Source organism: Anomaloglossus baeobatrachus, chromosome 10 (assembly GCF_048569485.1).
Source record: "Anomaloglossus baeobatrachus isolate aAnoBae1 chromosome 10, aAnoBae1.hap1, whole genome shotgun sequence".
Taxonomy (NCBI): Eukaryota; Metazoa; Chordata; class Amphibia; order Anura; family Aromobatidae; genus Anomaloglossus; species Anomaloglossus baeobatrachus.
The window spans coordinates 213,728,634-213,742,128 of NC_134362.1; the positions used below are offsets into that span (position 1 = coordinate 213,728,634).

Genomic DNA, 13,495 nt, shown 5'->3' on the forward strand with positions numbered 1-13,495 from the left:
AGACAATAATTCCACCACCAGACAAGTATTGACGAAGGGAACCCTGTAAGCATTGGGGGCGCTGGTGTAAAGGAGGGGTCTCCCATTCACGGACACAAGGCGGAAAGCTTGAAGATTTCAGAGTTTTTCATGTTCAGTGACTGATATTATTCCTAAGGGTGACACAATGATATTGTGTGGAGAGATTTACCTGGCCAGGCGATCCGTGAACTCCTTCACTTTCCTCACTTCTCGCTCATCACCCAGGTCCAGCACCATGATGCAATGGAAGTTCCCATCCCCCACATGTCCAGCTATAGGACCTGCATAGGGTAGTACAAGAATCATGAGACATCATATCAATGTATCCTAAAGGGTACATTACACGCTGTGATATTGGTAACGATATCGCTACCGAGCGTACCCGCCCCCGTTGGTTGCGCGTCACGGGCAAATCGCTGCCCGTGGCGCACAACATCGCTAACACCCGTCACACGGACTTACTGTCATGTCCCAATCGGAGTCCGCTCCTGCGACTTCTGCTCCGATCGCCAGACGACGCCATATTCCCACCATGGATAGTGCTGGTGATGGGAGAGGAGTCGATGCCCGTGGCTCTGCGGAGCACAGGCTCCGCTCAACCACTAGGCTGGGTTTCCCTGGAACCTGCAGTACCACTGGCTGACTGTAGGTGGCGTGTGTCTTCCAGCTGAAGTTGCCAACATTCACCTGCAGCCAATGGGAAGACACCACACCCTTCTTATTCCCCCTCCTGTCACATGACCACTGCCAGAGATAGTTCTGTACTCCTGGTTCATGTGCTGTTTGTATTTTGATTACTGTGTGCTGACCTTTGCTTGTCGTTTGACCACCCTCCTGCCTGTCGTTTTTGTACCCTGCTGCCAGTTCCGGATTTGACCTCTGCTTTGTCTCATCACTACGCCCTTGCCTGCTGATTCTGTTCCTGTTTAGCATCTCCTGGTTTTTGACCCTGCCTGATTGGAGCCACAGACTCAGACTGGCTGTAAGGGGAGTCTAGAGAAAAGCCGCTCACAAAGCAGGACCCCAAGAACTCTGCAACCCTTTAACCCCTATACAGGGATTTGGAATTACACAGAGCCCCAGAGATCACTACCTGTGGTAGGGTGTAGTCCGTGGTCGTCAAAACATGAACCAGGAGTACAGAACTATCTCTGGCAGTGGTCATGTGACAGGAGGGGGAATAAGAAGGGTGTGGTGTCTTCCCATTGGCTGCAGGTGAATGTTGGCAACTTCAGCTGGAAGACACACGCCACCTACAGTCAGCCAGTGGTACTGCAGGTTCCAGGGAAACCCAGCCTAGTGGTTGAGCGGAGCCTGTGCTCCGCAGAGCCACGGGCACCGACTCCTCTCCCATCACCAGCACTATCCATGGTAGGAACATGGCGTTGTCTGGCGATCGGAGCAGAAGTCGCAGGAGCGGACTCCGGTGGGGACGTGACACTTACCTTCCCTGCGACGTCGCTCTGGCCGGCAATCCGCCTCCTTTTCACGTCACAGTGACGTCACACGGCAGCTGTCCAATAGCAGAGGAGGGGCGGAGATGAGCGGTTGGAACATGCCGCCCACCTCCTTCCTTCCTCCTTTTCCGGTGGACGCAGGTAAGGTGATGTTCGTCATTCCTGTGGTGTCACACATAACGATGTGTGCTGCCGCAGGAACGATGAACAACATCGTACCTGCAGCAGCAACGATATTAAGGAAATGAACGACGTGTCAACGAGCAACGATTTTTCACGTTTTTGCGCTCGTTGATCGTCGCTCCTTGGTGTCAAACGCTGCAATGTCGCTAACGGCGCTGGATGTGCATAACTAACGACATGACCCCGACGATATATCATTAGCGATGTCGCAGCGTGAAAAGCACCCTTTAGCCTCCACTGGACAATCCTCACATTTCCCCACAGCGTGCCTCCACCACTCTGCACCCTCCAGCTGCACAGTCCACCCCACAGCATGCCTCCACCACTCTGCACCCTCCAGCTGCACAGTCCACCCCACAGCATGCCTCCACCACTCTGCACCCTCCAGCTGCACAATCCTCTCCACAGCGTGCCTCCACCACTCTGCACCCTGCACAATCCTCTCCACAGCGTGCCTCCACCACTCTGCACCCTCCACCTGCACAGTCCTCCCCACAGCATGCCTCCACCAATCTGCAACCTCCAGCTGCACAGTCCTCCCCACAGCATGCCTCCACCACTCTGCACCCTCCAGCTGCACAGTCCACCCCACAGCATGCCTCCACCACTCTGCACCCTCCACCTGCACAGTCCTCTCCACAGCGTGCCTCCACCACTCTGCACCCTCCAGCTGCACAATCCTCTCCACAGCGTGCCTCCACCACTCTGCACCCTGCACAATCCTCCCAACAGCGTCCCTCCACCACTCTCCACCCTCCACCTGCACAATCCTCCCCACAGCATGCCTCCACCACTATGCACCCTCCAGCTGCACAATCTTCCCCACAGCATGCCTCCACCACTCTGCACCCTCCAGCTGCACAATCCTCTTCACAGCGTGCCTCCACCACTCTGCACCCTCCAGCTGCACAATCTTCCCCACAGCATGACTCCACCACTCTGCACCCTCCAGCTGCACAATCCTCTCCACAGCATGCCTCCACCACTCTGCACCCTCCACCTGCACAATCCTCCCCACAGCGTGCCTCCACCACTCTGCACAATCCTCCCCACAGCATGCCTCCACCACTCTGCACCCTCCAGCTGCACAATCCTCTTCACAGCGTGCCTCCACCACTCTGCACCCTCCAGCTGCACAATCCTCCCCACAGCGTGCCTCCACCACTCTGCACCCTCCAGCTGCACAATCCTCTCCACAGCGTGCCTCCACCACTCTGCACCCTCCAGCTGCACAATCCTCTCCACAGCGTGCCTCCACCACTCTGCACCCTCTAGCTGCACAATCCTCCCCACAATGTCCCTCCACCACTCTGCATCCTCCACCTGCACAATCCTCCCCACAGCATGCCTCCACCACTCTGCACCCTCCAGCTGCACAATCCTCTCCACAGCATGCCTCCACCACTCTGCACCCTCTAGCTGCACAATCCTTCCCCACAATGTCCCTCCACCACTCTGCACCCTCCACCTGCACAATCCTCCCCACAGCATGCCTCCACCACTCTGCACCCTCCACCTGCACAATCCTCTCCACAGCATGCCTCCACCACTCTGCACCCTCCAGCTGCAAAATCCTCCCCACAATGTCCCTCCACCGATCTGCATCCTCCACCTGCACAATCCTCCCCACAGCATGCCTCCACCACTCTGCACAATCCTCCCCACAGCATGCCTCCACCACTCTGTACCCGCCACCTGCACAATCCTCCCCAGTGTCCCTCCACCACTCTCCACCCTCCACCTGCACAATCCTCCCCACAGCGTGCCTCCACCACTCTGCACCCTCCAGCTGCACAGTCCTCCCCACAGCGTGCCTCCACCACTCTGCACCCTCCAGCTGCACAGTCCTCCCCACAGCGTGCCTCCACCACTCTGCATCCTCCACCTGCACAGTCCTCCCCACAGCATGCCTCCACCACTCTGCACCCTCCACCTGCACAGTCCTCCCCACAGCGTGCCTCCACCACTCTGCACCCTCCAGCTGCACAGTCCTCCCCACAGCATGCCTCCACCACTCTGCACCCTCCACCTGCACAATCTTCCCCACAGCATGCCTCCACCACTCTGCACCCTCCAGCTGCACAATCCTCTCCACAGCGTGCCTCCACCACTCTGCATCCTCCACCTGCACAATCCTCTCCACAGCATGCCTCCACCACTCTGCACCCTCCAGCTGCACAATCCTCTCCACAGCGTGCCTCCACCACTCTGCACCCTCCAGCTGCACAATACTCCCCACAGCGTGCCTCCACCACTCTGCACCCTCCAGCTGCACAGTCCTCCCCACAGCGTGCCTCCACCACTCTGCACCCTCCAGCTGCACAGTCCTCCCCACAGCATGCCTCCACCACTCTGCACCCTCCAGCTGCACAGTCCTCCCCACAGCATGCCTCCACCACTCTGCACCCTCCAGCTGCACAGTCCTCCCCACAGCGTGCCTCCACCACTCTGCACCCTCCACCTGCACAATCCTCCCCACAGCGTGCCTCCACCACTCTGCACCCTCCAGCTGCACAATCCTCCCCACAGCGTGCCTCCACCACTCTGCACCCTCCAGCTGCACAATCCTCTCCACAGCATGCCTCCACCACCCTGCACCCTCCACCTGCACAATCCTCTCCACAGCATGCCTCCACCACTCTGCACCCTCCACCTGCACAGTCCTCCCCACAGCGTGCCTCCACCACTCTGCACCCTCCAGCTGCACAGTCCTCCCCACAGCATGCCTCCACCACTCTGCACCCTCCACCTGCACAATCTTCCCCACAGCATGCCTCCACCACTCTGCACCCTCCAGCTGCACAATCCTCTCCACAGCGTGCCTCCACCACTCTGCATCCTCCACCTGCACAATGCTCTCCACAGCATGCCTCCACCACTCTGCACCCTCCAGCTGCACAATCCTCTCCACAGCGTGCCTCCACCACTCTGCACCCTCCAGCTGCACAATACTCCCCACAGCGTGCCTCCACCACTCTGCACCCTCCACCTGCACAATCCTCTCCACAGCATGCCTCCACCACTCTGCACCCTCCAGCTGCACAGTCCTCCCCACAGCATGCCTCCACCACTCTGCACCCTCCACCTGCACAATCCTCCCCACAGCATGCCTCCACCACTCTGCACCCTCCACCTGCACAATCCTCCCCACAGCGTGCCTCCACCACTCTGCACCCTCCACCTGCACAATCCTCTCCACAGCGTGCCTCCACCACTCTGCACCCTCCACCTGCATAATCCTCTCCACAGCGTGCCTCCACCACTCTGCACCCTCCACCTGCACAATCCTCCCCACAGCATGCCTCCACCACTCTGCACCCTCCACCTGCACAATCCTCTCCACAGCATGCCTCCACCACTCTGCACCCTCCAGCTGCACAATCCTCTCCACAGCATGCCTCCACCACCCTGCACCCTCCACCTGCACAGTCCTCCCCACAGCGTGCCTCCACCACTCTGCACCCTCCAGCTGCACAATCCTCTCCACAGCGTGCCTCCACCACTCTGCACCCTCCAGCTGCAAAATCCTCCCCACAGCGTGCCTCCACCACTCTGCACCCTCCAGCTGCACAATCCTCTCCACAGCATGCCTCCACCACTCTGCACCCTCCACCTGCACAATCCTCCCCACAGCATGCCTCCACCACTCTGCACCCTCCACCTGCACAATCCTCCCCACAGCATGCCTCCACCACCCTGCACCCTCCACCTGCACAATCCTCTCCACAGCATGCCTCCACCACTCTGCACCCTCCACCTGCACAGTCCTCTCCACAGCGTGCCTCCACCACTCTGCACCCTCCACCTGCACAATCCTCCCCACAGCATGCCTCCACCACCCTGCACCCTCCACCTGCACAATCCTCCCCACAGCATGCCTCCACCACTCTGCACCCTCCACTTGCACAGTCCTCTCCACAGCGTGCCTCCACCACTCTGCACCCTCCACCTGCACAATCTTCCCCACAGCGTGCCTCCACCACTCTGCACCCTCCAGCTGCACAGTCCTCCCCACAGCATGCCTCCACCACTCTGCACCCTCCACCTGCACAATCTTCCCCACAGCATGCCTCCACCACTCTGCACCCTCCAGCTGCACAATCCTCTCCACAGCGTGCCTCCACCACTCTGCACCCTCCACTTGCACAGTCCTCCCCACAGCATGCCTCCACCACTCTGCACCCTCCAGCTGCACAATCCTCTCCACAGCGTGCCTCCACCACTCTGCACCCTCCACCTGCACAGTCCTCCCCACAGCGTGCCTCCACCACTCTGCACCCTCCACCTGCACAATCTTCCCCACAGCATGCCTCCACCACTCTGCACCCTCCACCTGCACAATCCTCTCCACAGCATGCCTCCACCACTCTGCACCCTCCACCTGCACAGTCCTCCCCACAGCGTGCCTCCACCACTCTGCACCCTCCAGCTGCACAGTCCTCCCCACAGCATGCCTCCACCACTCTGCACCCTCCAGCTGCACAATCCTCTCCACAGCGTGCCTCCACTACTCTGCACCCTCCAGCTGCACAGTCCTCCCCACAGCGTGCCTCCACCACTCTGCACCCTCCAGCTGCACAGTCCTCCCCACAGCGTGCCTCCACCACTCTGCACCCTCCAGCTGCACAATCCTCCCCACAGTGTGCCTCCACCACTCTGCACCCTCCAGCTGCACAATCATCTCCACAGCGTGCCTCCACCACTCTGCACCCTCCAGCTGCACAATCCTCCCCACAGCGTGCCTCCACCACTCTGCACCCTCCAGCTGCACAGTCCTCCCCACAGCATGCCTCCACCACTCTGCACCCTCCAGCTGCACAATCCTCTCCACAGCGTGCCTCCACCACTCTGCACCCTCCAGCTGCACAATCATCTCCACAGCGTGCCTCCACCACTCTGCACCCTCCAGCTGCACAATCCTCTCCACAATGTCCCTCCACCACTCTGCACCCTCCAGCTGCACAATCCTCTCCACAGCGTGCCTCCACCACTCTGCACCCTCCAGCTGCACAATCATCTCCACAGCATGCCTCCACCACTCTGCACCCTCCAGCTGCACAATCCTCTCCACAGCGTGCCTCCACCACTCTGCACCCTCCAGCTGCACAATCATCTCCACAGCGTGCCTCCACCACTCTGCACCCTCCAGCTGCACAATCCTCTCCACAGCGTGCCTCCACCACTCTGCACCCTCCACCTGCACAATCCTCCCCACAGCATGCCTCCACCACTCTGCACCCTCCAGCTGCAAAATCCTCCCCACAGCGTGCCTCCACCACTCTGCACCCTCCAGCTGCACAGTCCTCCCCACAGCCTGCCTCCACCACTCTGCACCAACCACCTGCACAGTCCTCCCCACAGCATGCCTCCACCACTCTGCACCCTCCACCTGCACAGTCCTCCCCACAGCATGCCTCCACCACTCTGCACCCTCCAGCTGCACAGTCCTCCCCACAGCCTGCCTCCACCACTCTGCACCAACCACCTGCACAGTCCTCCCCACAGCCTGCCTCCACCACTCTGCACCCTCCACCTGCACAGTCCTCCCCACAGCGTGCCTCCACCACTCTGCACCCTCCACCTGCACAGTCCTCCCCACAGCATGCCTCCACCACTCTGCACCCTCCAGCTGCACAATCATCTCCACAGCGTGCCTCCACCACTCTGCACCCTCCAGCTGCACAATCCTCTCCACAATGTCCCTCCACCACTCTGCACCCTCCAGCTGCACAGTCCTCCCCACAGCGTGCCTCCACCACTCTGCACCCTCCAGCTGCACAATCCTCTTCACAGCGTGCCTCCACCACTCTGCACCCTCCAGCTGCACAATCTTCCCCACAATGTCCCTCCACCACTCTGCACCAACCACCTGCACTTTTTTTGTATGATTTTACACTGTTCACTTGTTGTAACAGAAAAAAGATAATATTCTTGCATTTCTGAATGCTTTCAGTCATGTTGCGTTATAACTATTAAATATCTCAGAACCTAGAGCCATATTCTTAATAAAATTAGTGTAAAACCGTCCAGACATCATTGGCACCAGACCCCTGTATTGCAGTGTTATAGGCCACGTATTGCAGTGTTATATGCCACGTATTGCAGTGTTATATGCCACGTGCTGCTCCTGTATTGTACATGTGTGATCTGTGTTGTATATGACACACACGTCTTTTCTTACATGACATGATGTGTGATGACGTGTGATCGGCCATGATGTACCTGTGAGGTGAGATGACAGAAGATCTTCTTTCGTCTCCACTATGATTTGGGGAAGTTTGGAGACAGGAACACACACATCAGTTGAATAACCCTAAAACAAAAAGGAGAAACCAGAAACATCCGGAGCACGGGTGAGTAATAGTCAGAGTCAGGCTATGTTTACTCTAGAAAAATGATTTTTCTTAAGAAATTTCTTGAGAGTGAAGGATTAGCGCACCTGCGATAAAAAACGCACCAATAACGCAGGTGTGTCTTGGTGAGTTTTCGTTTTTTTTCAGGTTGGTCTCTGTGTTTTTTAATGCTTTACAGCAATAAAACACGTTGAAAATGAAAAAATAAAATCAAAAAAATAGATAGATAATATTGATAGATAATAGAGAGATAGATAGATAATAGATGGATAGATAGATAGAGGAATAGATAGATAAGAGGGATAGATAGATAATAGAGAGATAGATAGAGGGATAGATAGAGGGATAAATAAATAGATAGATGGATAGATTAATAAAGGGATAGATAGATAATATAGATAGATAGATACATGGATAGAGAGATAGAGGGATAGATACATAAGAGGGATAGATAGATAATAGAGAGATAGCTAGAGGAATAGATAGAGGGATAGATAAATAGATAGATGGATAGATTAATAAAGGGATAGATATTCCAGCTTTATTTATGATGTTTCCCCCCACACACACTGCACTTCTCGCGGCTGGTAGTGTGTTCACATTACCGGCTGTGAGAAATGTCCTGGAGTCACCTCTGCACCTCGCTTAGGAGCTGCATTCAGCACTAGTCACTGAACGAGGCTGCGTGGAGAGCTGTCACACGTGGTTGGAGCAAGGCTGGAAGCGCCACGGGACATCGCTGTGGATCGTGTTCGGGGGGTTTAATAAAGAGGAGAAAGAGGTTTTTTTTCTTTTATTCAAAATAAAGGATTTTTCGGTGAGAGTTTCTTTACTTTCACTTACAGATTAGTGACGGCGTGTCATAGACACTGCCATTACTAATCTTGGACTTAGCGGCAGCTATTGGTTGCCATTAACTCCATATTACCCTGATTGCCATCGCATCACGGCAACAGGAAGAGCCGATAACACGCTGGGACTGTCGCATAATGGATGCGACAGTCCCGGGGCAGCTTTGGGCTGATATTCTCGGCAGCGGGAGGGGGGGGTGCATTAACCATGGCCCTTGCCCTCCCCAGCCTGAGAATACCGGGCCGCCGCTGTGTGCTTACCTGGCTGGACGGTAAAAATACAGCAGAGCCCACATTTTGTTGTTTTTTTTAATATGTACGTTTGATTTCTATGTGTGTGTGCATTATATATGTATGTGTCTGGGTGTGAGTGTGAGATCACTACTTTCTGCCAACACTGAAAATTGAGGAACTTCCTCTTCCTCTTCCAGTGACATCACTTCCCTGCAAAACGCAGGTCAGGGCTATACACTATGTCCCGAAAACGCAAAATAACGCGGGAATAACGCAGGAATAACGCAGGTATAACGCAGGTATAACGCGGGTATAACGCGGGAATAACGCAGGTATAACGCGGGAATAACGCAGGTATAACGCAGGAATAACGCAGGAATAACGCGGGTATAACGCAGGTATAACGCAGGTATAACGCAGGTATAACGCCGGAATAACACGGGTATAACGCGGGAATAACGTGGGAATAACGCGGGAATAACGCGGGAATAACGCGGGAATAACGCGGGTATAACGCGGGAATAACGCAGGTATAACGCAGGAATAACGCAGGAATAACGCAGGAATAACGCGGGTATAACGCGGGTATAACGCGGGAATAACGCAGGAATAACGCAGGAATAACGCGGGAATAACGCGGGAATAACGCGGGAATAACGCGGGAATAACGCGGGACTAACGCAGGTATAATGCAGGAATAACGCAGGAATAACGCAGAAATAACGCGGGAATAACGAAGGAATAACGCAGGAATAACGCGGGAATAACGCGGGAATAACGCAGGAATAACGCAGGAATAACGCACATCACTTGCTACCTGCGTTATAATGCAGGTAGCTGCAGAAGAGAAGTGACATGCTCATTCTTTTTCTTAAGAAAATCTACTGAAAGAATTTTCTTAAGAAAAAAAACGCAGTGTGCGCACAGCTAATTTTTTTTGCCATAGGTTTTGCTGGGGAATGTCTGCAGAAAGGTTACAAGAATTTCTCAAGAAATTTCTGCAGCAAAAACACAGGTAAAAAAGTGTGTGAACATAGCTGTAGTCCTTTGCCTTAGCCCTGTCCTTCAGGACACTACTAGATTGGCTGATCACTGTACTATATGAAGGTGTGTATCAGGGGTCTAAAGCCTGCTTTACACACTTCAATAGATCTTTCAATCCGTCGTCGGGGTCAAGTTGTAAGTGACGCACATCCGGCATCGTTCGTGATGTATTTGCGTGTGAAACCTACATGCGATCGATATTGAACGAAAATACAGTGATCGCATACACGTCGTTTATTCCTCATACATTGGACGTTTTGTTGTACGAAACTAGTGAATTGTAACGTGTGACATCCCTCATACGATTTCGGTGTCTGTTGCTATGTGCGCAGGTGTGCGCTCTGCACCGCAGCTTAAAAAAGGTCTGCTTCAGAGCGCAGCTGAAAAGCTGCGTTCTGAAGCGCCTCACAATGTCTGTCATGCACTAATCTCTGTCAGTCCGTCACTATCTCTGTCCCTCACTCTCTGTCCATGTCAGTCTATCCCCCTCTCTCATATACTCACCGATCCTCGATCCCCGGCGCTGCACGGCATTCACACTGCTCCGGCGGCTTTTACTGTTTTGAAAAAGCCGGCCGCCCATTAAACAATCTCGTATTCCCTGCTTATCCCGCCCACCGGCGCCTATGATTGGTTACAGTGAGACACGCCCCCCACGCTGAGTGACAGGTGTCACACTGCACCCAATCACAGCAGCCGGTGGGCGTGTCTATACTGTGTAGTGAAATAAATAATTAAATAATTAAAAAAAACGGCGTGCGGTCCCCCCCCCAATTTTAAAACCAGCCAGATAAAGCCATACGGCTGAAGGCTGGTATTCTCAGGATGGGGAGCTCCACGTTATGGGGAGCCCCCCACCCTAACAATATCAGCCAACAGCCGCCCAGAATTGCCGCATACATTAGATGCGACAGTTCTGGGACTGTACCCGGCTCTTCCCGATTTGCCCTGGTGCGTTGGCAAATCGGGGTAATAAGGAGTTATTGGCAGCCCATAGCTGCCAATAAGTCCTAGATTAATCATGTCAGGCGTCTATGAGACACCCTCCATGATTAATCTGTAAATTACAGTAAATAAACACACACCCGAAAAAATCCTTTATTGGAAATAAAAAACACACACACATTCCCTGGTTCACCACTTTAATCAGCCCCAAAAAGCCCTCCTTGTCCGGCGTAATCCAGGATGGTCCAGCGTCGCATCCAGCGCTGCTGCATGGAGGTGACCGGAGCTGCAGAATACACAGCCGCTCCGGTCACCTCCACGCAGCTAATGAAGACAGCCGGCGATCAGCTGAGCTGTCAGTGAGGTTACCCGCTGTCACTGGATCCAGCGGTGGATGCAGCGGTGGCCGCGGGTAACCTCAGTGACTGCTCAGCTGATCGCGCTACTCACCTCAGTTGCTGCGTGGAGGTGATAGGAGCGGCGGTGAGTAGCGCGATCAGCTGATCTGTCACTGAGGTTACCCGCGGCCACCGCTGCATCCACCGCTGGATCCAGTGACAGCGGGTAACCTCACTGACAACTCAGCTGATCGCCGGCTGTCTTCATTAGCTGCGTGGAGGTGACCGGAGCGGCTGTGTATTCTGCAGCTCCGGTCACCTCCATGCAGCAGCGCTGGATGCGACGCTGGACCATCCTGGATTACGCCGGACAAGGAGGGCTTTTTGGGGGCTGATTAAAGTGGTGAACCAGGGAATGTGTGTGTGTTTTTTATTTCCAATAAAGGATTTTTTCGGGGTGTGTGTTTATTTACTGTAATCTACAGATTAATCATGGAGGGTGTCTCATAGACGCCTGACATGATTAATCTAGGGACTTATTGGCAGCTATGGGCTGCCAAATAACTCCTTATTACCCCCGATTTGCCAACGCACCAGGGCAAAATCGGGGAAGAGCCGGGTACAGTCCCAGAACTGTCGCATATAATGTATGCGGCAATTCTGGGCGGCTGTTGGCTGATATTGTTAGGGTGGGGGGCTCCCCATAACGTGGAGCTCCCCATCCTGAGAATACCAGCCTTCAGCCGTATGGCTTTTATCTGGCTGGTTTTAAAATTGGGGGGACCGCACGCCGTTTTCTTTAATTATTTAATTATTTATTTTCACTACACAGTATAGACCCGCCCACTGGCTGCTGTGATTGGGTGCAGTGTGACACCTGTCCACTCAGCGTGGGGGGCGTGTCTCTACTGTAACCAATCATAGGCGGCCGTGGGCGGGGTAAGCAGGGAATACGAGATTGTTTAATGGGCGGCCGGCTTTTTCAAAACAGTAAAAGCCGCCGGAGCAGTGTGAATGCCGTGCAGCGCCGGGGATCGGGGATCGGTGAGTATATGAGAGAGGGCTGCTAACTTCAGTCACTCAGGGGATTAGCGGTCACCGGTGAGTCCTTCACAGGTGACCGCTAATCAGGACGCGACACAGACAGAGCCGCAGCATGACCATGAAGTCGGGTGAAGTTCACCCGAGTTCATTCTGACAGTGCGGCTCTGTCTGCTGTCATCTGCCATTCAGCTCTGCTACATGGCTGTCTGTGTCTGCTGTCAGCGGCCATGTAGTAGAGCTGAACGGCAGATGACATAGTAAAAACGCATCTCTACACATTACACACGCTTGTCAAGACAATAAATTAAAAAAAAAAAAAAAGGTGCCCAATGCATACGTCACAGAACACATGATCTAAAGGATCGCACACATCATTGACCAATTTAACATAGACTACTAACGCACGTGTGACAGCAAATGAACGACCTACGTGCAATCTCATTAGATCGCATATGCGACCTGGGCGTGTCACATCGCATACGAGATCGCAGACCTAATTGTAAGGTGTAAAGCTGGCTTTAAACACGCGGCAGCCCATGTGGCTGCTTTTTGCGTCCTGCAGGCATGTGGACCCCTTAACAATTGTGGCTGGTGCAGATGGCCACCGCCTTCAGCGTTTTATCTGCGTTGAATGAACTGCCGGTGCCGCGCAGAGAAGATCTTTGCAATTATACCAATGGCAGGCACTGGCCAATCAGAGGACAGCAGCTGATGTCTGCATATGACATCACAAGATTGAGGAACATGGATGGGCACATTACTACAAGTGGACAAGTATAGGCACATTACTACAGGATGTGGACAAGGATGGGACACATTACTAGAGGATGGGGACTATACTCCAGGATGGAAACAACGATGGGAACATTACTACAGGATACGGACAAAAATGGGCACATTACTATAGGATCTGGACAAGGATGGGCACATTACTACAGGATGGGGACAAGGATGGGCACATTACTAGAGGATGGGGACAAGGATGGGTACATTACTAGAGGATGGGGACAAGAATGGGTACATTA

At 54.4% G+C, this 13,495-nt stretch overlaps 1 protein-coding gene across 1 annotated transcript in view; it reads right to left on the reverse strand.

Annotated features, from left to right (window-relative positions):
* The window catches only part of LDHD (lactate dehydrogenase D), a 98,118-nt gene that overhangs the window by 27,432 nt on the left and 57,191 nt on the right, over positions 1 to 13,495 (reverse strand). Inside the window, exons 4-5 of the mRNA XM_075326278.1 lie at positions 7,884 to 7,974; positions 191 to 302 (exon numbers count right to left, since the gene is read on the reverse strand). Coding sequence (XP_075182393.1) covers positions 191 to 302; positions 7,884 to 7,974 — 203 coding nt within the window. The remainder of the gene's footprint in view (positions 1 to 190; positions 303 to 7,883; positions 7,975 to 13,495) is intronic.